General features: G+C 54.2%; 1 protein-coding gene across 1 annotated transcript in view; it reads left to right on the top strand.

Annotated features, from left to right (window-relative positions):
* Positions 1-14,200: 14,200 nt before the first annotated feature.
* The window catches only part of SIM2 (SIM bHLH transcription factor 2), a 32,365-nt gene continuing 18,994 nt past the window's right edge, over positions 14,201-27,571 (top strand). Inside the window, 5 exon segments of the mRNA XM_039914556.1 lie at positions 14,201-14,375; positions 23,462-23,483; positions 23,485-23,530; positions 23,532-23,543; positions 24,153-24,242. Of these exon segments, the coding sequence (XP_039770490.1) occupies positions 14,201-14,375; positions 23,462-23,483; positions 23,485-23,530; positions 23,532-23,543; positions 24,153-24,242 (345 nt within the window).

The raw sequence follows: 27,571 nt of genomic DNA on the forward strand, positions 1-27,571 counted from the left end.
TACCATTAAAAAAAACAAACCCGAGATCTGATGTAGATTCCAGAAGCAGCAGAAAGCTCAGGGAGCTACCCAATGAATCAGTCACTTGGCCTCCTCCTCTTCCTCATCGTCAGCAGCTATAGCAAGAGCAACAGCATTTATTGAGGCCATCTGCGGGCATTGGACCCTGGAGCCCACACAAAGAAGCAAAAGATGCACTCCCATCCCCTGGAGGTGTTTGCAGTCTAATGGGGAAGACAAGCAGACTTCGATTGCCAAATTTCACAATAGGCCTAAGAGAAGAGGTGCAAATAATAAAGACCCCTGCTTGGCAATAAAATTAATTAAATAAAGAGATATGGACTGAGTGCTGGGGAGGGGGTTAATCAGAGAAGGCCCATCTCTAGGCCTGCTTTCCAGGAGTGCTGTGGGGGTAAAAGGAGATGTGTTTAATCAGGGAATGCCTCCTGGGGGAAGGAACTTTTTACGGGGAATGAGAAGAAGGAGAGGAGCCCTGGGACAGAAGGGAAACTTAGAGCCCTGGAAAACCATCAGAACCGACACCTGTTCCATTCTGTGGGTAATTCTGATTTTTTTGTGGGGCCTTACTAGTTTAAAGAGCGCATTTTATTGAGGCTTGTAATCAGAAAATAAGTACCTTCACATCAGTTATCTCACTTTACCCTGACAGCATCCCCAGGAGATAGGAAGGGGGACAGGCAGTATAGTCCCTGTTTTACCCACCCGGCAATTGAGGCACAGAGAGGTTAAGAGATCTGCCTAAAGATCCACCTGCGGAGCTGGAACTCGAACTCGGGTCCTCCGACTCTCAACCCGGGGCCCTTTCCAGCAGGCCTGCGTGCCTCCACTGGAAATGGCGCCAACGTTCGGAAAATGCCCATCTCTGCCCACGGGGAGTCCCCGGGGCAGGCTCTGCGGTGGGCCCGGCGGGCTTCGTGTCTGGACGAGCCCGGCTGGACTCGCGGGCGCAGCCACGCCCGAGCCGTGCTTGACTCGACTCCCAGGGCCGGCTCGGCCGGGTGGAGCTGCCACGGCGGTGCCGACCGGAGCGTGTTCTCTCTGCTGTCTCTGGCACGCGTGTGCGCCAGGAATTTTTTTGTTTGTATAGCTCATTGGGTTAGCATCCATTCCTAATGCTTTTGGTGGCTACCCAAGCTCGTAGACTAGCACTCGCCCCTCAGCTGGCCATCTCCGCCTCAGAGTTGGCAGCTCCTCGACCGCGCGGACAAGAGGCGGAGGCAGAAATCCCTCCACTTAGGCGCATGGCCTTATACTCCATTGCTTCTCCTACCTGGAATTTATTTTAGTGTCCGCTTCCCTCGCTAGACCGTAAACTCCTTGAGGGCAGGATTGCGGCTGCCCACTCGACCGGCCTGGATCGTGCCAAGCGCCCAGTACAGTGTTCTCACACAGTAAGCGCTCCTTTCCGCTAGGCAGCCGGCACCAAATTGTAGTCGACTCTCCTATGAGGCGGAGCGTCAGAAGAAGGAGAAATTGCGCTGTGGTGTCGATGCGGATGCTTTGGCTGTCCTGAACAAGCTCATACACACAACCGTTTCTTCTGACACCGCATCACCTTCTCCCCAGACAGATGCAGGTTGGCGTTTCCTAACCTCTCAACAGCTTTCTAGCCAAAACGCGGAGTAAGAACACAGGTTTGGGGAGGGAGGACCATCCGTCCAAACAGGCACACTTAGACGCAGGAGCGCTACCCCTGACCCTCTTCGGCCGAACACTCCCACGACCGGGACCCGGGTTCTAATCACGGCTCCGCCCCTTATCTGCTTTGTGACCTTGGGCCAGCTACTTGACTTTTCGGGGCCTCAGTTACCTCATTTGTAAAATGGGAATTGAGACTGTGAGTCCCACGCGAGACAGGGACCCCGTCCAACCCGATTTGCTTGTATCCACCCCAGCACATAGCAAGCACTTACTGAATACCATTATTACTATTATCGGTCTGCATATCGGGCACAGTTAACTGGCATGCATCGGGTCATCCCAGCACGGTGTCTGCGGACGCAAAGTGATCATCGAGTCCAGCCGGGACCCGGGGCTCAGGAGGGCCCAGATCACTCTTATCTGGGGGCGTTTGGGGATTCTGGTTCTGTGTTTTGGCCGCCTTCTCCACATTTGGCATTAATAACGATAATTGCATTTAATCTCCAAACCCCGGGGAGACCACAGAGTGTGCCTGAACTGACAGATCCCTGTTTGGAAGGCCCATACGCATGTAAACAGTGCAAATTCTTTCCGAATAGTGGGCTAGCGTCAAGACGATAGGAGACCGGGACCTCTCAAATCTACCCTCTAGGGAAGCTGACTCTTCGGCTCTGACCCTGCTCTCCTTGAACCCTAAAACCAGCATCCTCCTGCTTAGACTGGGGAATCAACCCTCCCTGCTCTGTACACTGTTCTCCTCGCTGAGATTTTCTCTTTTCCCAGTGCTGCCATTTGCCTGCTGTATAATCTCGGGCAAGTCACTTTACTGCTCTGGGCCTCAGTTTCTTCACCTGTAAAATGGGAATGAGTTCTCCCAGTTCTCCCTCCCTCTTAGAGAGTGAGCCCCCATAGGACAGGGACTGTGCCTTACCTGACTACCTTGCATCTGCACCAGCATTTAGCACAAAATAAGTTTCTAGTAGCTTACCCTAATGATTAATTTCTTCTAATTATTCTCACTCCAACCCCCAGTCCCTGCACCACCCCACTGCAATACCATGAGAGAGGAGAGAATTCCACTTGGGTCTCTGGCTCTTCCAGCTCCGGGAGGCGGTGGGAACCCAGAGGGATGGAGGGGTTTCCGCCAAGGGTCCTGAGGCGGGTCTAGGCACGCCGGCCTCTCTGCCGGTGCGTAACACCCACCTGGCCCACAGGCAAAAGGAAAGTACTGAGCTGTTTCCACGGGACCTCGTCCCATCCAGCCTTTGCATTGCAGGGTGGGGAGGGGGTCCTTTTTGCAGTAACAGCAGCAACAGTACTTATTGGGCTCTCACCCTACGAGATGCCTGGGAAGGATAGAATGAGGAAGTGACGTGATACCTGCCCACAAGGAGCTTGGACTTTAACAGGGAAGACAGACATCAAAGTATTTACAGCTAGAGATGTCAAAATCAATACTTGAATGAGCGTACGTACGTGAGCCCTGAGGTTGGGTAAAAATAAGTTAAGAGGCACGAGAAAAAGCGAGGCAGATGAAGAGAACAGGAAGAGGCAACACGGAGGTGACTCACCCCCGGACGTGAAGGGGAAGGGGCCAGGGGCTTGGCGGGGAGCAACAGGCTGGAATTGTTGGATTTGAGCATGAAAATAGTCCAACCAGGAAAAGGCCAATTCAGTCACTCCAGTAATCAGCGGTATTTATTGAGCACTTACTGTGCATGGAGAATTCATTCATTGATTAATTCTCTGTTAAGAGCACTTGGGAAAGTACAATGCAATAATAAGCAGACACATGCCCTGCCTGCAACAAATTTACAGTCTTGGGGGGTGAGGGGGAAGACAGACATCAATACAAATAAATGAATGACAGATATGTAATTAAGTGCTGTGGGGCTAGGAGTGGGGAAGAACAAACGGAGCAAGTCAGGGTGACACAGAAGAGAGTGGGAGAAGAGGAAAGTAGGGGGCCTAGTCTGGAAGGCTTCTTGGAGGAGATGTGCCTTCAGTAAAGCTTTGAAGGTGGGGAGAGTAATTATAGGATTTGAGGAGGGAGGCCCATCTGAGACAGGGACTGTGTCCAGCCCAATTTGCTTGGCTCGATCCCAACACTTAGTACAGTGCCTGGCACATAGAGCTTAAATACCACCATCATTATTATTATTACAAACCACTGTACCAAACGCTTGGGAGAGCACAATACAGTTTTGGTAAACGTGATCCCTGCTTTCAAGCTCCTTGAACTGACAGTCTAATGGAGCTGAATTCTCTCAGGATGTCAGCCACTCTTTGGGGGCTGACCAGACCTTGGGGGATAGCCATTAGCCACCTCGAGTCACGGAGGGCTGCAGTGAGTCCCCAGCGGAGGGTCCCGAATAGCTGGAGACGAAGGCCCGAGCCACGGGGTTAGAGCTTATTTTTTCTAGAATGTGCAGGAGAGAAAAGCTTTGTTTGGAGCCCCAGCACTGAAAAGTAAACTACCCCATGTGGTTTCAGTCAGAAGGACAAGATGGACAGTATCAGAACCGACATCACGAGGCAAGTTCGGCCCCTGAGCCAGGAACGGCCACGGAGGCGGACTCTCTGAATCCCTCGCTTCCACTCCAACAGTCGCTGAACCAGGCAACGTCAGTCATCTCCTCGCGGTCTGGGAGCCAGGCTCCAACTGCCTCCTGTGACAGATGGCTTGGGGTGGAGAAGGCGTTGCAATCCCTCAGTGGTCTTCACTGAGCACTAACTGGGTGTGGAGCACTGAGTTGAGCTCTTGAGAGGACGGTACAATAGAGTTCGTAATTATTGCATTTGTTAAACGTCAACTATGTGTCAAGCATCATACTAAGCTCGGGGATACATACAAGTTGAACAGATTGGTCACATTCCCTGCGCCACGTGGGGCTCACCGTCTAGGTGGTGAGGGAGATCGGATATTTATTTCATCCCTATTTTACAGTGGAGGAAAATGAGGTAGAGAGATGTTAAGTGGCTAGCCTCTGACCCCCAGGCCCTGGTCTCTTTCCCCTAGACCCCGCTGCTTCCCGACATGTTCCCTGCCCTCTCCTGGAGGAATCAGATATTAGAGTAAATTACAGGTAGGAGAAGCAGCAGAGTATGAGAATGTGGACATAACTGCTGTAGAGCAAGGAGTGGGGTGAGTGTCGAAGCGCTAAAGGGATACGGACCCCAGTGCGTAGGCGGCATAGAAGGGAGGGTGAATAGGGTGGGGAAATGAGAGGTTAGTCAGGGCAGGCCTCTTGGAGCAGATGAGATTTTAGTAAGGCCTTGAAGATTGGGAAAATGGTGGTCTGACAGATGTTCAAGGCAGGCGGGAGGACGTGGGCAAGGGTTCGACAGCTCGAGAGATGCGATCGAGGCACAGTAAGTGGGTGGGGTTAGAGGAGAGAAGTGTGCGGCTGAGTCGTAGGGGGAGGTGGGGGAGGTTAGGCAGGAGGGGAACGGTTCTATTTGAATTGTTGTTGAAGAATGTGAGTCGGCATACCTTGCGCAAGACAGGTGTTTTGTGTTTTTTTCCTTCGGCTCACTGGCCTGAGGAGGAAGGAATTGAGTTGGGTAGGGGTCTCTGTTCCAAAGCCTTGGTTATGTTGGTCCTGCCGTAGGGGCCTGAGGCTAAACCTGACTCTGGGAATGGGGTGGGGGGTGAGAGAAGGGGAGCTCACCCGAGTCACAGGGTTACTTGGATCCAATCAGGGCCGTGACCTCCGAGGGGTCGGCTCACAGCTGGATGAGCTCAGAGGGGCTGTTGAAAAGCCCAGCAGGCCATAGGGGCGGGAGAAGCAGGTGGTCGCTGGGGCCTCCCAATGAAAGGGAGCAGAACAGCTGGCCCGGGAGGAAGTCCCTCCCACTGTCCCTCCTTCTCTCCCCCCTTTCACCCCACCCCAACCGCAAAAAGGCAGGCCCGCCTAGGGCCACCGGCTGTCCGAGAGGGCACGATCGCGGGCGAAGTGGCGTTAGCCCTGCAGACTGACAGGCGGGAGAGCTGCCTGGTGGAAAGCATGAGGGGCTGAGAGCCCACGTCCCAGAGAGGTGGCCGGCCCAGAGACCTCAGGTGGAGAGTTCTTGGCCCGGCCAGCCGAGTCCCGTTAAAACGACAGACTCGGGAAAGGGTAGAGATGGAGAAACTGGGTTTTCTTGTGATGCTCTTGACCCTTGTACCAGGGTTCGGTGGCCTGACAATCCTCGCTGCTCAGTAGCTCACTATGCCACTCTCCCATCGGTTGGTTTTCAGTGGAGTATTTTTATGCTGTCAGTATCGGCTGAGCCCTGTGTGTCCTGGAAGCCCATTCTCCAGACTAGTGACCGCTCAGGCCAGAAGCTTCAGAGCGGAAGCAGAAAGCCAGCCTGGCCTGGTTGAAGGACCTGTGAGTCAGGGTTCCTGTTCTTCCCAGCTCTGCTACTGGCCAGCTTTGCACTCTTTGGGCAAGTCTCTGAACTCCTCTGGGCCTCAGCTTCCTCATCTGCGAAATGGGCAGAAGATCCGTGTTCTCCCTCCTTCCTAAAAAGATTAAGGTGAAGTGAACTTTTGCCATAGGTTTGTGAGTCTCCTGTGGGACACGGACTGCTTCCTGCATCTGCTTCCTGCATCTGCTTCCTGCATCTGCCAGTGTTTAACATAGGATTTGGGCAATCACTGAGTGGTATTTATTGAGCACCCAGTGTGTGCAGAGCATTGTACTAAACACTTGGGAGAGTGCAGTACAATAAAGCTGGCACATAGTAAGCGCTTCTAGAATGCCCCAATTAAAGCAGAAAACCCAGTTTGAGGGGCCAGAGAATCTGCTGCAGATGATGATGATCATCATGGTGTTTATTAAGCGTTTACTATGTGCCGGGCACTGTAATAATAATGTTGGTATTTGTTAAGCGCTTACTATGTGCAGAGCACTGTTCTAGGCGCTGGGGTAGACACAGGGGAATCAGGCTGTCCCACGTGGGGCTCACAGTCTTAATCCCCATTTTACAGATGAGGTAACTGAGGCACAGAGAAGTTGTGACTTGCCCACAGTCCCACAGCTGACAAGTGACAGAGCTGGGATTCGAACTCATGAGCCCTGACTCCAAAGCCCATGCTCTTTCCACTGAGCCACGCACTGTACTAAGCGCTGGCCTCTGGTGCCGGGTTGGGGGAATATGTCCAAGTCACCGGGTGGAGGGCAGTGGGGAGCAAAGCTCAAGCTGTGGAGAGAACAAACTATGAGGCCCCTCCCCACTACATCCCTCAGGGACCTACCCTAGCCCAGGCCTGAAGAGCCCCCCGAGCATCCACCGGTGCCGTCCGACCTCACATCCCATTTTGGACCCGCCGCATCGCCGAGCCGGATCCCAGTGGGCATTGAGCTGGGCCCAGGCAATGCTTCAGTCGCGAGGCAGATCGAAATCAGCCAAAAGGTCTTCGAAGCCGCCGTCAGAGTGACAGCACTCTCCCAACCCCCTGATGTCGGCCACCGGTGCCACCCCAATTCTGTTCCACACAGGTCATCTTTTTAGTCCCCTCAGCGAACCAATTACCAGAATTCACCTCGACCCCGGTTCGCCTGGGTAAACCGGCTTCCTCACGGCCTGAGGGTCCTTCAGGCCGGGGCTCACCGGCTCATCCTCCGGCCCCGGGCCTCGGTTGACATCCATCAATAACCTTCAGACCCTAGAATTCCCGAAGCACAGATTTTCACTTCCCATGAGTGACCTGAGGAGGAGACAGCCCCTTGGACTACTCCAGTCCGAGACTTTTCGGCTCAGCAGAGACACGTACCCACGTGCAATTAGGGAAATGGTTTCATTTATCCCGTACCATGCCGTATCATGTCCCTGAAGCGTGCGTCTATAGCGTAACCTTCTCGAGATTATGAAAGCCGCCTCATGAGTTATTCCGATGTCTAGGAACTAGTTGAAGTCATCACTACGACCTCTCGAGCTCTTCTAAAACCCAGGGCAGATTGTATTATTGATTCCACATGGCTCAATAGCATGTTTGAACAGAACTAGTAAGAATTTAGAAAGCAACTTCCATGAATCACTTCTTAATTATGAATAATGCATACATAAAGCTACCTAACAAGGTTTACTCGTGTTCCTATGACAACCTTCACAAAGTACCCAATGTTAAGCAACCTCAAATGGTCAAACCCTTGCCTCCTGCCTCCAAACTTCTGTATTCCTTAAAGATCCATCACTCATCCGTGCTGAAGATTAGTCACACTGTTCATAGAAGCTAAGGGTCATTGAGAAATATAGATCAACAAACAGAGCTAGGAAAATACATTTACTGTCAAATAACGTTCAAAGGGTTTTGAACAAATGTAATAAAAAATCCTGCTCTCCAAGATCTCTTTCCCCCGTGTCTCCTGGATGGGAATTTCCTCCTCGGGTCTGATAGATTGCCCGGCAGGCTCCAGCGAAGACTTTCACCTCTTCAGCCATCCGCTGCGGCTCCAGGAAGCCTCTTGCTTTTTGACTCAGCGCTGATCGGCGGAGGCCAATATTTGCTCAAGATAATGAATACGAATATCCATCCGAAACAGACTCGGAGAACCCCGCGGCCGCCAACCCGGCTAAACAATCCAGCGGGGCCCAAGGAAAATAGTTTGATTTCTCCTGCAGGGCTGAAAGCAAAGCCCCGGCTCAGTGAGCGGGTCTGGCCTCCGAACATCAGCGCTCAGTCTCCTCTGCACACAGATGGACTTGTTGGACAGTTCCAGGCATGAAAATTCATCAGCCCCGACGGCTCCACCCGAAGCAGGGGCTTAGGGGTCACACCCTACGAGGGAGCCTTGAAAGGGTCCCCTCTGTTAATGATAATAATAATAATAATTGCTATTATTACTATATTACTAATACTATTATTACTATTATTATTATGGTATTTGTTAAGTGCTTACCATGTGCCAAGCACTGGTCTAAGTGCTGGGGTAGATACAGGGTAATCAGGTTGTCCCATGTGGGGCTCAGAGTTTTCATCCCCATTTTACGGACGAGGTAGCTGAGGGACAGAGAAATTAAGCGTCTTGCCCAAGGTCACCCAGCAGACAAGTAGCAGTGTCGGAATTAGAACCCACATCCTCTGACTCCCAAGCCCGGCCTCCTTCCACTAAGCCACGCTGCTTCTGCTCTACTAACGGGGGTGATCCTCGTGGCCAGGGCGCAAGTCTACCAACTCTGTTGTATTGCAGAGGTTAGCACAGTGCCTTGCACAAGTGAGCGCTCGATGAATGCCACCGATAGATTGGTGGATGGGTGACCTTAAGGAGGCTCCGGTGGGATGAAGCTTGCCCGTGAATGGGGTGACTTCTTCCTTCCACCTCCGTCCAGGAAAACCCATCCTCTAGGAAGACAGATGGCTCCCAAGCAGCTCACCTGTGGCCGTCCCTCTGTGGGGCAGGAGAGCGACGCTGACCGCTTTGGGACCAGGGTCCTGTCTCTGGTCTGGATGCGGCTGCCTCATTTCCCTCCCCAAGAAAGAGGTTGGATCTCGCAGACTCGTCGTGGGCAGGGCGAGTGTCTGTTTTTTATTAATTTGTACTCTCCCAGGTGCTTAGTACAGTGCTCTGCACACAGTAACTGCTCAGTAAATCTGATTCAAGGGATTGAATGAACTAGGACCACTCACTCAAGTTATCTGGTCTTTCATTCAATCATATTTATTGAGCATTTACTGTGTGCAGAGCGCTGTAATGAGTGCTTGGAAAGTACAATTTGGCAACAGAGACAATCCTTGCCCAACAAAGGGGGCTCACAGTCTAGAAAAGGGAGACAGACAACAAAACAAAACGAGTAGGCATCAATAGCATCAAAATAGATAAATAGAATTATAGATATGTACACATCATTAATAAAATAGAATAAGAAGTACATACAAATATACACAAGCGCCGCGGGGCGAGGAAGGGGGTAGAGCAGAGGGAGGGAATAGGGGTGATGGAGGTGAGGAGGAGCAGAGGAGTCTTCGTGTGTGTAGCGATTTATGGTTTGGAATTTTTTTTCATTTATTCCTCTGTGCCTAATGATGATGATAACCAGGGTATTTGTGAAGGGCTTACTGTGTGTCAAGCACCGAACTGATCGCTGAGCTCAGATTCAGTCCTGTCCCACGTGGGGGCTCACAGTCTAGGTGGGAGGGAGAACGGGATCTTATCCCCATTTTACAGATGAGGAAACTGAGGCTCAGAGAAGTTAAACGACGTGTCCCAGGTCGCCCAACAGGCAAGGGATGGCGTCAGGATTAGAACCCAGGTCTCCTGACTCCCAGGCCTGTGCTCTTCCAAGGATGCCAGGTGCTTCCCGGTCATTATTACTTATGTCTATTATTTATATCTCCTCTTTTGCTCTCGTGCCTCGTGTGTATTTGGTATTTTGCGTCCACCTGTTTCCCTAATTGAGCTCGAATATTCCCAAGCCCCCAGGACAGTGCTTTGCCCTCAGCTCAGCGCTCCGTGCTCACTACAGCGCTCTGCCCCAGGCACCTTGCTCTCTTCTCGGCAGAGTGGTCTACGTCCAATAAAGCGCTCTGTGCCCGGTACAGAGTTCGGCACCCAACAGATACGATGATACACTTTGGTCTAAACATTTAAGAAATCTCGAAGGGTTTTTTTTCTGTTTTGGCTTGGTTTTTCTGGGGGGTGGTCAGAGACGTCCGGACCCTTGAAATCTTCAGCTGGCCCACCTGGCCAGCTTCTAGACTGCGAGCCCGTGGTGGGGCAGGGATGGTCTCTATCTGTGGCCGACTTGTACATTCCAAGCGCTTAGGCCAGTGCTCTGCACACAGGAAGCGCTCGATAAACACAATTGAATGACTGAATGGATGGCCCCTTCCCCCCGAGGCAGTGATCAGAGCGAAGGCAGGGGAATGGCTCCTTCCTGCTCTGGCCGGCGACCGGTCCTTTCGGGACGCGGCCCCACCCCCGGGCCAGAGAAATCCTTTTATTCTGCGGCCGCGGAAAGGGGGGGGGGGAGGGGGAGGGGGAGAAGGGAGCGTTATAGCCGCCCGCACTCCGTTAGCCAGGGAATAGGAATTATGTGGGCGCCGGGCCCTGGGAGTAGCCCCCACATTCGGGGCTCTCCGAGGGTGCTTGCGACCAAAGCAGGATGCGGGGAAAGGGGTTCCTTCCGGAGGAAAAATCAGCTTCCAGATCTGGGGGCTGACCCGTGTGGGAAGAGGGCTCTGGTTTGGTGCACGTCTGTCGACCCATCGTGCTTAACTCATCAAATACCCATCAATTATTATCATCATATTTTTATGGCATTTGTTTAACGCTCACTATGTGGCAGGCGCTGGAATGGATAATAACCGTAGTAATTCAGCGCCTACTAAGGGCCAAGCACTGTTCTAAGCGCTGGAGTAGATACAAGGTGAGCAGGTTGTCCCACGTGGGGCTCGCAGTCTTAATCCCTATTTTCCAGACAAGGGAACTGAGGCACAGAGAAGTGAAGTGACTTGCCCAGAGTCACACGGCAGACAAGTGGCGGAGGCGAGATTCGAACCCGCGACTTCTGACTCCCAAGCCCGAGCTCTTTCCACTAAGCCACGTTGTAAAGCGCTTACTCTGCGTCGGGCACCGTTCTAAGTGCTGGAGTGATAATAATGATAATAATAACAATAATGGTATCTGCTACGCGCTTACTATGTGGCGGGCACCGTTCTAAGCGCTGGAGTTGATGATAGTAATAATGGTATTGATTAAGCACTTACTCTGTACCAGGCACCGTGCTAAGCCCTAGAGTCGATAATAATAATAATAACGATGGTGTTTGAGAGCTTACTGTGTGCCAGACATTGTTCTAAACTCGGGAGTAGATAATAATAATAATGATGCTATTTGTTAAGCACTTACTATGTGCCGGGCACCGTTCTAAGCGCTGGAGTAGATAATCATATAATAATAATGAAGGTATTTGTTAAGCGCTTACTATGTGCCAAGCACTGTTCTGAGCGCTGGAGTAGATAATAATGCTGATGGTATTTGTTAAGCGCTATGTGCCAAGCACTGTTCTAAGCGCTGGGGTAGATCCAAGGTGATCAGGTTGTCCCAGGTGGGGCTCACAGTCTTCATCCCCATTTCCCAAATGAGGGAACTGAGGCCCAGAGAAGTGCAGGGACTCGCCCAAAGTCACACAGCGGAGCCGGGATGAGAGCCCCACATCCTCCGACTCCCAAGCCCGCGCTCTTGCTACTAGGCCACGGGGTTTCGACTCAGTGTCCTAAGCCCCATTTTCCCGGTGAAGTTATTGAGGCGCAGAGAAGTAAAGCGACTCGCCCAAGGTCTCCCAGCAGACGGGTGGCGGAGCCGGGATTAGCCCCGAATATTTATTTGGAGAGTCCGGTGGAGCTAATGGAGAAGATTCCCTGCCCCCCGGGCATTTTCCAGGCTAGCGGATTTGGTGATGGCGTATATACGGGCGCGGGAAAGTGCCAAAGTGTGCCAGTCCCGGAAGAAAGAAAATAATAATAATTCATTCATTCAATCGTATTTATTGAGCGCTTACTATGTGCAGAGCACTATACTAAGCGACTGGAAAGTACAGTGCGGCAACGGATAGAGACAATCCCTACCCAGAAACGGGCTCACGGTTTAGAAGGGGGAGACAGACAACAAAACAAGGAGACGGGCATAATGTTGGTATTTGTTAAGCGCTTACGATGTGCCAAGCACTGTTCTAAGCGCTGGGGGAGATACAAGGTGATCGAGTTGTCCCCAGGTGGGGCTCACAGTGTCCATCCCCATTTTCCAGATGAGGTCACTGAGGCATCCTCGACTGCGGCCCCAAATTAAAATCTCTTCTGACCAAGTCCCCGTCGCCGGCTCTGTCCGTGTGTCTGTCCGAACCCCGCGTCTCTCTATGTCCTTGTCCCCAAGTCATTCGTTCATTCATTCAATCGTATTTATTGAGCGCTGACTGTGTGCAGAACACTGTACTAAGTGCTGAAAGTACACTACAGCAAGAAAGAGAGGCAATCCCTGCCCACAGCGGACTCACCGTCTGGAGGGGGAGGGAGACAGACATTAATGCGAGTAAACAGACATCAGTAGACATAAAATAATAGATAGATATGGACGTAAGCGTTGTGGGGAGGGGAGAGAAAAGGGAGCGAGTCGGGGTGACAGGGAAGTAGGGGGGAGATGAGGAAAAGCGGGGCTTAATCTGGGAAGGCTTCCCGGAGGAGATGGGCCTTCAGTAAAGCTTTGAAGGTCCGCCCTTGTGCTCCGTGACCCCGTCCACTTGTCTCTCTACGCCTCTGTCTCCAGAGACCCCAGTGAACGGGACTGTTCCACCCTCACAGCTGCGCGGCTCAGTGGCAAGAGCCCGGGCCTGGGAGTCAGAGGACGTGGGTTCTAATCCCGGCTCTGCCGCTTGTCTGCTGGGCGACCTTGGGCAAGCCGCCTAACCTCTCTGAGCCTCAGTGACCTCATCTGTAAAATGGGGATTCAGACTGTGAGCCCCACGTGGGACCTCCTGATTACCTTGGATCGACCCCAGCGCTTAGAACAGCGCTTGACACATAGTAAGCACTTAACAAATACCTTACTTATTATGATTATTATTATCATCTCCGGGTTGTGTGACAGGCATCCGGGAATCCTGCCACCCCCTCCCAGTTCTTCGAAACCAATTCCTGAAAAGATCCCCCCTTCCGCTTTGGGCGATGTCAGGAATGATGAATTGGGTATCGGCTAAACGCGTACTACGCGCTAAACGCTGAGGTCGATTCGGTTCCCATCGGGCACCAGCCCCTCCCCGACCCGGGACTCCTAATCCAAGGTGGGAGGAGGCCCAGGTGGCGATTGGCCCCCGGACTCGGAGGGAGAAGCGCTTTCAAGGATTCTAGGGATTTTTCGCTGAACTCTTGTGGACTGTTTGGTTTTTAGGGTGCGGGTCGTCTGCGTCCCCGACCCAGCCCCGACCCCGGGGGTTCCGGGACGTCTTTGGTTGGAGGCGGGATTTGATGATGACGATGATGGTATCTGTTAAGCCCTGTCCTAAGCGCTGGGGTAGATCCAAGGTCCACGTGGGGCTCACGGGCTTCATCCCCATTTTCCGCGTGAGGGAACTGAGGCCCAGAGAAGTGAAGTGGCTTGCCCAGGGTCACCCAGCAGACAGGGTGGCGGAGGCGGGATTAGAACCCACGTTCCTCTGACCCCCCGGCCGGGGCTCTTGCCACTAAGCCAGGCTGCTCCATCAAGTCCCTGGGGTGACGCTGCCAACTTCGGTGCCCGTTGGCGACCGGCCCCACCCCCCACCCCCCCAGGACCGGCCCGAGGAGTCCCCGCCGTCCCCGCTCCCAGCCTCGGCCGGGCAGGTCGGGACCCCCTGAACAGGACCCCCTCCCCCCAGCAGCCCCCCACCCCGTAGCCCGCCCCCCGCCCCGCCCCTCCCCGCCCCCGCCTCCGCCTCCAGGCCGCCCGGGCTGGGCCGGGACTCCTCCGGCCCCGCGGTCTAGTCGGGAAGACGCAGCCCCGGAGCGCGGGGGGCGGGAGGGTGCCCAGCCGGTGCCCGGGCGGTGCCCGGGCGGTGCCATGCCCGGCGCGGGGGCGCGATGAAGGAGAAATCCAAGAACGCGGCCAAGACGCGGCGGGAGAAGGAGAATGGGGAGTTCTACGAGCTGGCCAAGCTCCTGCCCCTGCCTTCGGCCATCACCTCCCAGCTGGACAAGGCCTCCATCATCCGCCTCACCACCAGCTACCTGAAGATGCGGGCCGTCTTCCCCGAAGGTGCGGGGGGCCCCCGGCCCGGGCGGGAGGAAAGGCAGGGGTACTTAGTATCGGTCAGTAATGGGACTGATGAACGGCTCGGGAGACTTGCCTCCCGGAGAGAGCCCCTTCCCCCTCGGCCACCCTGGCCAACCGCCCGTGGCCCCCGGCCCCCCAGCCCCGGCCCTTGGGACCTGCCCTCCGTCCCCTCGCTTCCGTTCGGCCTCGGCGGGGGGCTACCGCGGTCGCCGGCCGGGAGGGGTCTTCAAGGGTCTTCCCACCCCGCGGCCTGGAGGCTGGGGAGGCGGGAAAGGATATTCGATGCGGGGGATACCCATTTCGGGTTCACCTGGGGGCGAGGGATATTGGTTTTAAGCTATCCGGGGGCGAGGGATGTCGGTTTGGGGGTACCCGGGGGCGACGGGTATTGGTTTGGGGGTGCCCGGGGGCGAGGGATGTCGGTTTGGGGTTGTCCGGAGGCGGCGGATATAGGTTTAGGGATGCCCGGGGGCGAGGGTTATTGGTTTGGGGGTGCCCGGGGGCGAGGGATGTCGGTTTGGGGTGGTCCGGGGGTGGGGGATATTGGTTTTGGGGTGCCCGAGGGCGAGGGAATATTATTTTGGTGGTACCTGGGGGCGAGGAATACTGTTTTGGGGGTACCCGGGGGCGAGGGATGTTGGTTTGGGGGTACCCGGGGAAGGGGGGTATTGTTCTTGGGGTACCGGGGGCGAGGGAGATTGGTTCTGGAGAGTCCGGGGGCTGGGGGTATGGGTTTTGGGGTGCCCTGGGGCGGAGGATATGGGTTTGGGGGTGTCCAGGGGTCGGGGGATATTACTGTCGGTCTGCCCAGGCGCGGGGGTTGGCCTGACCTGCCAAGCCGGAGGAGCTGCGGCCTACCGGCTCCGTGGATCCCGTCCTGATTGATTCCAGGAGGGCGATCGTTCCGACGGAGGGGCGAATTCAGGGCTCGGTATTGGGGTGGCCTAGGAAGGGAGGCCGGAGGGGGCGTGCTGGAAGAAGGGGACCGAGGGGGCAGTCCGGAGCGATTGGACCGAGAGGAATTTTAGGAGCCGTTTGGAAGCGGGCCCGGATCTGGATTGGGGCTGACACCGAGGGGTCTTTTTCATTCAGTAGCGTTTATTGAGAGCTTACTATGTGCAGAGCACTGTACTAAGCGCTTGGAATGTACAATTCGGCATTTTGGAGGGAAGACGGGGCCGGGGGGGCGGGGGGCGACCGAGGAAGACATTCGGGCCCGGGAATTGGTCTCCGGGTGGACAGGAGGAGCCCCTCACTCGTTCCCGCTTTCGTTCAAAATGGTCCATGGCCAGGGCGAAGGACCGCAAAATTCCTTCGGCCCCGGGGGTGAGCGAACATCGGGTCCACCCCGAGGACGGACCGACCGACTGACCGAGCCGTGGCACAGCTCGCCCCGAAGGACCGGCCCTGGGGAAAAGAAGCGAAAGAAAGGAAAGAAAACAGCCAGGGCGGCGGGACCGGCCGGGATTCCCGGACTCCAGGGAACCCGCCTGGAGCGAATCGGGTCAGGAGCTCAGACGTCGGGGGCTGCTGAGTCCGGGGAAACTGAGTCCGGGACAGGGGGATAATAATAATGATAATAATAATGGTCACTGTGGTATTTAGAGAAGCGGAGTGGCTTAGTGGAAAGAGCACGGGCTTGGGAGTCAGAGGACATGGGTTCTAATCCCGGCCCCGCCACTCGTCGGCTGTGTGACCTTGGGCCAGGCACTTCGCTTCTCTGTGCCTCAGTTACCTCATCTGTTAAATGAGGATTAAGACTGTGAACCCCGTGTGGGACACAACCTGATTTCCTCGTATCTACCCCAGGGCTTAAAACAGTACTTGGTATATAGTAAGTGCTTAACAAGTACCATCATTATTATATTATTACTAATGATATTATTATTATTAATCGCCAGGCATCGTACTAAGCGCTGGGGTGGATATAACGAAGTCTCTGTCCGGCATGGGGCTCACGGTCGTCATCCCCATTTTACAGATGAGGTAACTGAGGACCAGAGAAGTGAAGTGACTTGCCCAGAGTCACACAGCTGATAAGTGGCCGAGGCGGGATTAGAACCCTTGACCTTCAGACTCCCAGGCCGGCGTTCTTGCCACTGTCGGGAGAGGGATTTCGCCCCTTTCCAAGGAGGAGCGGGCAGGGTCGCACGGTGCAAGACCCCCGCGAGAAGGACGAGCGCGGGACCCGTCGTCTGGGGAGCGGGGTGCGTGCGCGTCCGTGCCCGGGAAGGTCTTTATTCATCCATTCAATCGGATTTATTGAGCGTTTACGATGTGCAGAGCATCTTGATGATGTTGTCTTGTTTTTGTTTTGCTCTGTTTTGCTTTGCCGTCTGTCTCCCCCGTTTAGACTGTGAGCCCGTCACTGGGCAGCGATGGTCTCTATCTGTTGCCGAATTGTCCATTCAAGCGCTTGGTACAGTGCTCTGCGCATAGTAAGCGCTCAATAATAGTAATTGAATGAATGAACTGGAACTAAACACTCGGAAGGTGCAACTGGCAACAGATAGAGACCATCCCTGCCCAACAACGGGCTCACAGTCTAAACGGGGGAGACGGACAGAAAAACAGAACAAGTAGTCAATACCGTCAAAATAAATAGAATCATAGATATAGACACATCATTAACAAAATAGAGTAATAAATATGTACAAATATGCACAAGTGCTGTGGAGGAGGGGAAGGGGGATTGGGGAGGAAGGAGGAGCAGAGGGAAGGGAGGGCTCAATCTGGGAAGGCCTCCTGGAGGAGATGAGCTCCTGGTTTAGGCCTACGTGCGTGTCTGGGTCCGACTCATCTGGGTTTCTTCCCACATTTTGTGGGGCAGGGACATTTCGCACCTCCGTTCGTGAGTGCGCTTACCCGGTGGTCAGTTGCTCGTGGGGCAGCGAGCGTGTCTATCCGCTCTGTTGTACGGTAATTCTCCCAAGCGCTTCAGAGCAGTGTCCTGCCCATAGTAAGCACTCAATAAATACCGCTAGTTGATTGGTTGCTGAGTGTGTACGGGGCTTGTATTTTTCTATCATTTTAGGTCATTTTTAGGGGCGGGTTTGTGGGGAAGCCGTGGGTATGTGTGCGTTTTGAAGGTGTTCCCGTGCCTGTGCGGGGTAGATTGTCGCTATCTGTTGCCGAACTGTACATTCCAAGCGCCTTAGTACAGTGCTCTGCACATAGTAAGCGCTCGATAAACACGACTGAGTAAAATGCACGATGTCTACACCTACCTCCCGACTTCTCCCGACCACGAGCAGCTTCGATTTTCCGGTCGGAGCTGGGACCGGCACCCCCAAAATCTGGGAAGAGAGAGGTATGTGTGAGTGTGTGAGAGAAAAGGAGGTTATTTTTGTGTGTGGTGTGTGTGAGAATTTTGTGTACGCGTGTGTGTTTTTTGTGTGGTTTTATGTGGTTTTTGTGGTGTGTGAAAGTGATTTTGTGTATGTGAGGATGGTTTTGTGTGTGTGTGTGTGTTGATGTATGGAGAGAGAGAGATAAAGCGCTTTCTCCGAATACACTACTCTTTGCTAGGCAGTCCGGGGAGCGGGCCGTTCCTGTTCTGCCCCCCGGGAATCTGGAAAGGGCCCGTCTTCAGCCTTGGAAAATCGGTCACAGACTACGTCTATACCCGTCAGGGACCCGGGAGATTCCAGCGAAATAAGACCCTGGCCCAGGAACTTTCGGATCATTGAATCCAAAGGGTATTTCGAGAGAAGAGCGGTATAATCCGGTTGGTTTCTCGGTGTGGACTCGGGCCTCGGCCTCCTCACTGCCCGGCTCTAACAAACCGATGGTCCGGGGGAGAGGAGGGGTCCGTTCCCTTTGCAAATTACCCTGACAATAATAATTAATAAGAAGAATTAATAATGGTATTTGTTAAGCGCTTACTACATGTCAAGCACTGTTCTAAGCGCTGGGGGAGATACAAGGTGATCAGGTTGTCCCACGGGGGGGCTCAGAGTCTTCATCCCCATTTTCCAGATGCGGGAAACTGTGGCTCAGAGAAGTGAAGTGACTTGCCCAGAGTCACCCCAGCTGACAAGTGGCGGAGTCTGGATAGAACCCACGACCCTGACTCCCAAGCCCGGGCTCTTGCCCACTGAGGCTTGCCCGAATAATTCGAACCCCCAACGACGCCCCGTTGGCCACGGTTCCCTGGCGGTGGTTTGGGAGCCTGAAATCCGCGGATCGCTGAGGTTCGAAGGGAGTTTTCCGGGCGTGAGGGATGGGATGGAAAGGGTTTCTTCTCTGGAGCCGCCGCCGCCTCCCCCGCGCGGCCTCCGGGCTTGCTTGTTTTTGGGTCGTCGCCGCTGCCTCGGGTCGGCCTCCACGCCCCGGGGGTCTCGCCTAGGGCCGGGGGCCCCCAAATCGGCCCCTTGCTCGTCTCCTTCCCTGCCAGGACCGCCGTCTCCACGCCGTGTTGTAAAATAACATGTGTTCATTCATTCATCGTATTTATTGAGCGCTTACCGGGTGCCAAGCATTGTACTAAAGCACTCGGAAAGTACATTTCGGCAACAGAGTCAGTCCCTACCCAACAACGGACTCACGGTCTAGAAGGGTAATGGTATTTGTTAACGCTTACTGTAAATCACCGTTCTAAGCGGCCGGGGTAGGTACAAGATAAGCAGGTTGATCCCACGTGGGGCTCATAGTCTTCATCCTCATTTTCAAGAGGAGGTCACTGAGGCCCAGAGAAGTAAAGTGCCAAGGTCACGCAGCAGACAAGTAAGTGGCGGAGGCGGGATTCGACCCACGTCCTCTGACACCCAACACCGGGCTCTTGCCACGTAATTGAGCCACCCGGCCCCGATGAAACATTTGGAGTATCCAGGGGCAGATTGCGTGGTTTTGTCAAGGCAGTTTTCCCCGGCGGAGCGAAGTCTGCGGGATTCGGACTTTTTTGGGAAGCCGGGAAACCGCGGGGTCCGGGAACCCTCACGTGGGCTCGGGGGAGGGAGACGAAGAGACATGAGAAACTGAGGCAGGAGCCCGCCTTTCCAAACGGGCCTTAGCCACGGGCCTCGGCCTTCCTTCCCCGGAGGCCTGGGTTTGGGTAGGTGGGCTTTGCCCGGGGGAAGGTAAGGGGGTGGAAGGGGTGAAGCCCGGCCCTCCGGCTCGGAGGCGTTTTTCTGAGAGGTGGGGACACGGGTCTTCTCCCTGGATGATGATGATGGTATTTGTTAAGCGCTTACTATGTGCAAAGCACTGTTCTAAGCGCTGGAGCCTTCTCACGGGCCAAAGCGGCCGGGAGAATTGGCCATTTACCCACTTTATTTAATCTTCGTAATAATAATAATGGTATTTGTTAAGGCGCTTACTACGTGCCAAGCACTGTTCTAAGCGCTGGGGTAGATCCACGGTAATCAGGTTGTCCCACGTGGGGCTTACAGTCTTAGTCACCGTTTTACAGATGAGGGAACTGAGGCACAGAGAATAATAATAGTAACGTTGGTATTTGTTAAGCGCTTACTATGTGCCGGGCACCGTTCTAAGAGCTGGGGTAGATCCAAGGTAATCAGGTTGTCCCCACGTGGGGCTTACAGTCTTAGTCACCATTTTACAGATGAGGGAACTGAGGCATAGAGAATAATAATAATAATGGTATTTGTTAAGGGCTTACTATGTGCCGAGCACCGTTCTAAGCGCTGGGGTAGATCCAAGGTAATCAGGTTGTCCCACGTAGAGCTCACAGTCTTAATCCCCATTTCCACAGAGGCACAGAGAAGTGAAGTGACTTGTCCAAAGTCACACAGCTGCATGTGAGGGAAGTCGGAATTAGAACCCATGACCTCTGATTCCCAAGCCCGGGTTCTTTCCAATGAGACAGGGTAATGACACGCAGCCCCTAAAGTGGAATGATCCCGTTTGTCCGTCTGCACAATCGAAACAAGACGGTTTTCCACCAATCCCTGGCGCTGCGGGGCGGTGGAAAAGAAGCAGCGGGGCTCAGTGGCAGGAAGCCCGGGTTTGGAAGTCACAGGACGTGGGTTCTAATCCCGCCTCTGGCACTTGTCTGCTCTGTGACTTTGGGCAAGCTACTTCACTTCTCTGGGCCTCAATTCCCTCATCCGAAAAATGGGGATGAAGACTGTGAGCTCCAGGTGGGACAGCCAGATTACCTTGTTATCTACCCCAGCGCTTAGAACGGTGCGTGACACTTCGAAAGCGCTTAACAAATACCATCATTATTATCCTTTCCTTCAATCTTATTTATTGAGCGTTTACTGTCCGCAGAGCGCTGGACTCAGGGCTCGGGAAAGTACGGTGCAACAATAAACAGTGACATCCCCCCGGCCCGGGGGACGTGCTCTGCACCCAGTAAGCGCTCAAGAAATACGTTTGAATTATTAATTAACTAATGATTAATTAATAAAAAGGCAGGGGAGCGCCGGAGATACCAGGAGCAGGAGGGTGAGGGGTCTACGGAGTCGACACGGTTGGATTCGATTGGATTCGGCCCGGCTTGGGTCCGATTCGGTGAGGTGCTGTTTGCGGGCGTCGATTCGATCTCTTCGGGGCGGTTTGATTGGGAGGGAGGTCGCCGTTTTCCCGTATTTCGAGCGAAAGCACGCCGCTCCTGAAATATACGAATATTTGCGGTTTTATTCATTCGTATTTATTGAGCGCTTACTTTGTGCAGAGCACTGTACTAAGCGCTTGGAATGTTCAATTCCGCAACATTTTAGTGCCTCTTTAGCCCGAATGACCCGGATTAATCATCCCCTTTAGACCCGGGCTCTTTGCGGGCCGGGATTGTCTCTCTTTATTGCCGTATTGGACTTTCCCAAACGCTTGGGGTACAGTGCTTTGCACACAGTAAGCGCTCAAGGAATATGATCGAATGAATGAATGAACCTGATCCATTAGCCTCCAACAAAACTCCACTTGCGAATAATAATAATAATGATGGTATTTGTTAAGCACTTACTGTGAGCCAAGTACTGTTCTAGGCGCTGGGGTAGATTCAAGGTAAGTAGGCTGGCCAACGCGGGGCTCGCAATCTTAATCCCCATTTTACAGACGAGGAACTGAGGCCCCAGTGAATAATAATAATGATGGTACTTGTTAAGCGCTATGTGCCAAGCACTGTCCTAAGCGCTGGAATAATAATAAAGCGCTTATTATGTGCCAAACACTGTTCTAAGCGCTGGGGTAGATACAAGGTCATCAGGTTGTCCCACGTGGGGCTCCCAGTCTTCATCCCCATTTTCCAGAGGAGGTAATTGAGGCCCAGAGAAGCGAAGTCGTTTGCCCAAGGTCACCCAGCAGACAAGTGGCGGAGCTGGGATTACGAAGAAAATCTTCCTGCAGAATTCGGCATTGAAGCAGGGTGGTCTAGTGGGTAGAGAAGCAGACAAGTGGCGGAGGCGGGATTAGAACCCACGACCTGTGACTCCCGAGCCCGGGCTCTGGCCACTGAGGCCACCCCTGCTTTTCTGTATAAAGCTCCACTTGGTCCGGCATCCTTTGAGCGGGTGGGCACGACCTGGGTCTGGTCCCTTCGGATGCCAGTGCGCCTTCCTTCCTCTCTCCTGCCTCCTCCTCCTCTCCTTCCTGGCGGCAGTCATTCCTCCGGGAAAACGAAAGCAGGCGGCGGGAGGGAAGAAGAGGGAAGGGGACGGGTGCTTTGAACCGATCCCCCGCCCCTCTGGAGCAGAGTAGCAGCACACTACCCCGCAGACCCCAGGACTCTCCGTGCCTCAGTGTCCCCTCTCCTATCCCCCCTTCTATAGCGCGAGCGCGCTCTTGGGAATTTCCTAGGGAGCGTTATTTGGGGCGGGGGAGGCGGAATTTGGTCCGGGTCGGAAGATTGCGGTTTTTCGGGAGGGAGGGAGGTGCTGGAAGGACATGGCCCGGGAGGTGGGGAGGGGGAGGTCTAACAGTCATGGTGATGATAATGATGATGGTATTTGTTAAGCGTTTACTATGTGCCAAGCACTGTTCTAAACCCTGGGTTGGATACAAGGTAATCAGATTTGTCCCAGTGGGGCTTCACAGTCTTCATCCCCAATTTTCCAGATGAGGTCACGGAGACCCAGAGAATAATAATAATGGTATTTGTTAAGCGCTTACTATATGCCAAGCACTGTTCTAAGCACTGGGGTAGATACAAGACAATAATAATAATGGTATTTGGTAAGCGCTTACTATGTGCCAGGCGCTATTCAAAGGTAATCCGGTTGTCCCACGTGGGGCTCACAGTCTCAATCCCCATTTTCCAGATGAGGTCACTGAGGCCCAGAGAAGCGAAGTGGCTTGCCCCAAGTCACACAGCAGACAAGTGGCGGGTCGGGATTAGAACCCATCACCTTCTGACTCCCCAGCCCGGGCTCTTGCCACAAAACCACGCCGCCCCTCGGGCAGGGTGAAAATGGGGGCTGGAGGATGTGCGGTGAGGGGAGGTGGGGGACGGGGCTTTGCCTGGCCCCCTCCCCCGGGTGTGTGTCTGCGGGGAGGGGGGCGTCCCCCTCGAAATCTGATTCCTAGAACAAGGAAAATCAAATATCCCGGCCTCCTGCTTGCTGCTGTGGTGTGTGGGTGTGTGTAACGTCGTACGCTTGTATGGATCTAGGCGTCCTGTGTATTTGTGCTTAATGATTAGGGTATTTGTTAAGCGCTTATTATGTGCCTGGGACTGCCCTAAGCGCTGGGTTTGCGGTGTCCCCCCCCTTTCTGTGTGCTTGTGGGGACCTGGGTGTCCTCAATGTTCACCGTGTCCCAGACGTCGCGTATCCCTTGAAGCAGTGTCTCAAACCCTCCCTTTCCACTTCCCAGACGGTTTCGGCCCCCTGGGAAGAGGCCGGCGAGACCCGGAACTTGGACCGTCCCCGGGATTTTCCGGGAACTCACAGGCGCCGGATTCTCTCTCCCTCGGGTCTGCTCCCCGACCCAAACAGGAATCCAAGAGCAGAGGCCGCCTCTCTCCTGCTCAGTCTCCCCACCCGCAAACTTCCCACCCCTGTTTCTCCTGCCGAGACGGACTCGTGCGGTCCTGCAGCCGGGGCGAGGGGCTGTAGGCAGCGCCTTTTCCAAGTGGTCCCGCCTCGTTTGTCCTCTTCCCTCCCCAGGTCTGGGAGACGCCTGGGGCAGCCGAGCGCCTCGGGCCGCTGGACAGCATGGCCAAGGAGCTGGGCTCCCCACCTGCTGCAGGTAAGGGCGTGCCCGGCTTTCGGGGAGGGCCCAGGAAGACCGCGGGGGCCACTCCACGGCCCCACGGACATGCGAGCGTCTCGGCTCGCGGGGTCCGGCCTTGGGAGTCAGAGGTCCCTGGATTCTAGTCCCGACCCCGCCACTTGCCGCTGTGTGACCTCCGGCAAGTCACTTCGCTTCTCTGGGCCTCGGTTGCCTCCTCTGGAAAATGGGGGGTTGAGACTGTGAGCCCACGTGGGACAGACTGATGACCCTGGATCTACCCCAGCGCCTAGAACAGTGTTCGGCACGTAGAAAGCGCTTAAAAAATACCATTGTTGTTATTGCTATTATAAGGAGAGTTCGTTTCCCTCCTCTTTCCCTCTAAAGCCCTCCCGTCTACTTCCCAGCTCGTTTCGGCCCCGGGGAGAGGCCGGGAGACCCAGAAGCTTGGACCATCCCCGGGAACTCCCGGGATTCACTCTCCCTTGGGCCTTCCCCCAACCCAAACAGGAATCCGGGGAGCAGAGGCCGCCCCGCTCCTGCCTCAGTCTCTACACCCCCGAAAAATTCCCGCCCTCTTTTCTCCTACCAGGCGGATTCACCTTCTCCCATCTTTCCCTCCCCCAGACCCTGGACGGCTTTGTGTTCGTGGTGGCGTCTGACGGCAAGATCATGTACATTTCCGAAACGGCCTCCGTGCACCTGGGCCTGTCTCAGGTAGGACACGCTTTCTTGTCCCGAAAAGGGAACTTCCGCGGAAGGAAAATACCGGGAGGCGAGCAGAGGTCCCGGCACCCCCTTCTCTCTCTCTCTGTGTGACACAGAGATTCAGTCAATCGTATTTATTGAGCGCTTACTATGTGCAGAGCACTGTACTAAGCGCTTGGACCGTATAATTGGGCAACAGATAAGAGACAATCCCTTCCCAGTAACGGGCTCACGGTCTAGAAGCGGGGAGACCAGACAACAAAGCAAAACAGAACAAAACAAGTAGTCTACCGTAGATATCATCAGGATAAATAGAATCATAGATTTTCGTGTCCGTGAACGCAGGAGAGAGCCAGAGCTTGGGAGCCAGAGGGTCGGGGAGGTTCTAATCTGGGCCTGTGACCTGGGCCGAGTCACTTCACTTCCCTGGGCCTCAGTTACCTCATCTGGAAAGTAGGTATCAAGGCTATGAGCCCTCTGCCCGACAGGAACTACGTCCAGCCCGATTTGCTCGTAGCCACCCCAGCGCTTAGTATAGTGCCTGGCACATAGAAAAGCCCTTAACAAATACCAGAATAATAATAATTATTATTTTCTGAGACTCAGTTTCCTCAGCTGTAGAATGGGGATTAAAACTCTGAGCCCCATGAGGGGCGTGGATTGGGTCCAACCTGATTTACTTGTATTCAACTCGGCGTTTAGGCACACAGTAAGCGCTTAAGAAATACCAGAATTATTAATATTATTATTTTTATTACGCGACGGAGTACATCTATGTGTGATTACAAGACTGTAGTTTCCTCGAGGGGAGACTCTTCCCGCGCGTTTTCCCCGAGCGGCTGGGCCCGGACCCTGACAACAGAAGGGGCTCGTTAAACGCTCACTACGTGTGTGTGTGTGAGCGCGGAACTGTAGAGTGTGTGTCTTTGTGAGCGCAGAACTATAGGCGTGTGTGTTTGAGCGTGGAACTGTAGGCGTGTGTGTCTTTGTGAGCGCTAAACTGGAGGCATGTGTGTCTGCGTGCGTGGAGCTGTAGGCGTGTGTGTCTTTGTGAGCACGGAACTGTAGGCGTGCGTGTCTTTGTGAGCGCGGAGCTGTAGGCGTGTGTATTTTTGCGCGTGGAACTGCAGGCGTGTGTGTCTTTGTTAACGCAGAACTGAAGGCTTCTGTGTCTGAGCGCGGAAGTGTAGACGTGTGCCCCTGTGTGAGCGGGCAACTGTAGACGTGTGTGTCTGTGTGAGCGCGGAACTGTAGGCGTGTCTTTGTGAGCGCGGAGCTGTAGGCGTGTGTGTCTCTGTGAGCGTGGAACTGTAGACGTGTGTGTCTTCGTGCGCGTGGAATTGTAGGCGTGTGTGTCTTTGTGCGCGTGGAACTGTAGCCGTGTGTCTGTGTGAGCGCGGAACTGTAGGCGTGTGTGTCTGTGTGCGCGTGGAAATGAAGTCGTGTGTGTCAGTGTGTCCGCGGAACTGGAGCCTTGTGTGTCTGTGTGCGCGCGGAACTCCAGTCGTATTTATTAAGCCCTTACTATGTGCAGAGCACTGCCCTAAGCGCTGGGGAAAGCACAATGCAATAATAGAGGCGGGTCCGTGCCCACAACGAGCTCACGGTCCCGAGTGGGGGGAGAGACAGGCATCAAGTGGAGGCTGGTGGGTGCCCATGCCCACTCCTAGAAGGGTGTTTTTCGGTCCCCCGGGCACTCAGCTGAATTTCCCAGTCAGGAGCGTCTTCGGGTGCAAAAAATAAGCGTATGTGTGAGTGAACGTAGTGTGCGGTGGGCAAGCCAAATCCCTCTCCCGCCAGCGGAAAGGGACAGGCCGTCGAGATGCATTCAACCGTATTTCGTTCAATCGTATTTACTGGGCGCTGTGTGTACTAAGCGTTTGGAAAGGACAGTCCCACGCAGGCTCGGCCTCTCGGGCTTTTGTTTTCCCTTCTGGGCCAGGGCCACCAGGGCTCCGTTCGCCAACGGGGCTCCCGGCTGAGGGCTCGCTGGCCCAAAGGGCGAGGCCCGGGGCACCCTGCCGGGGCGGGGAGCGGGGGGGGACGCCGACCTCCACAGTGCTCAGTACGCTTTTGAGCGGGAGAAAGCCAAGGGGGAAGGAGCCCGTTATTAGGCAGGGATTGTCTCTACATGTTGCCGAATTGTACATTCCAAGCGCTTAGTACAGTGCTCTGCTCATAGTAAGCGCTCAGGAAATACGATTGAATGAATGAAAGAGGGCAGATTTATCGAGCGCTCAACTAGCCCCAATTCAGCGGCCCGAGGCTTTCCAGGCCAGTGCACTTGCCAGTAAAGCGTTTTATATGCCTGCCATTCACTCAATCGTATTTACTGAGCGTTTACTATGTGCAGAGCGCTGGACTGAGTGTTTGGAAGGTACAATTCGGCAACAGAGACAATCCCTGCCCAACAGCGGACTCACCGTCTAAACGGGGGGAGACAGACAACAAAACAAGTAGTCAGGTGTCGATATCATCAGGATGAATAGAATGGTAGATATAGACACAACATTAACAAAATAGAGTAATAATATATAGAAATAGGCACGAGTGCTGTGGGGAAGGGAAGGGGGAAAAGCAGAGGGGGAGGGAGTAAGGGGAATGGGGAGGAGGAGCAGAGGGAAAGGGGAGCTCAGTCTGGGAAGGCCTCCTAGAGGAGGTGAGCGCTCAGGAGGGCTTTGAAGAGGGGAAGAGAGTTCGTTTGGCAGATAAAAAACCTCGTCCGTCTCCTACTGTTCCATGCCCTCGGGCTCGTCGATCTCGGCCCAAAGTTTCTCACTCTTGGCATCGAGAGGCCCTCCTCCTCCAAGAGGTCTTCTCAGACTAAGCCTCCCCCCACCCGCCTTTTCCTCAGCACCTCGACTGGCTCTCCCCGCCCCACAGCATGAATGTGTCTATATGTATACATCTAGAATTCGATTTATATTGATGCCTGTTTTGCTGTCTCCCCCGCCGCCCCAGCCTGTAAAGCACGCTGTGAGCAGGAATTGTCTCTCGTTATTGCTCTGTTGTACTCTCCAAGCGCTTAGTACAGTGCTCCTCTGCACATAGAAAAATTCATCCATTTGATTCATTCAGTCGTGTTTATTGAGCGCTTACTGCGTGCAGAGCACCGCATGAATGATTGAGGACTTTGCCCAGAGTCGGCTTTGATGGCACGGGTGGGCGCCCATCACAGCGCGGAAAATAGCGCGTTTTTCAGACGGGTATCCCCGTGGCCCGAAGATGAAACCGCACAAGCCGTCGACTGTGTCCGACAGAGCGGTTTTTCCCCACCTCCCCGACCGCCCGGCAGCCCCAGACAAACGGGGGAACGATAACCCGAAACCCCAAGGCCT

This window comes from Ornithorhynchus anatinus, chromosome 17 (assembly GCF_004115215.2).
Source record: "Ornithorhynchus anatinus isolate Pmale09 chromosome 17, mOrnAna1.pri.v4, whole genome shotgun sequence".
In the NCBI taxonomy this organism is placed as follows: Eukaryota; Metazoa; Chordata; class Mammalia; order Monotremata; family Ornithorhynchidae; genus Ornithorhynchus; species Ornithorhynchus anatinus.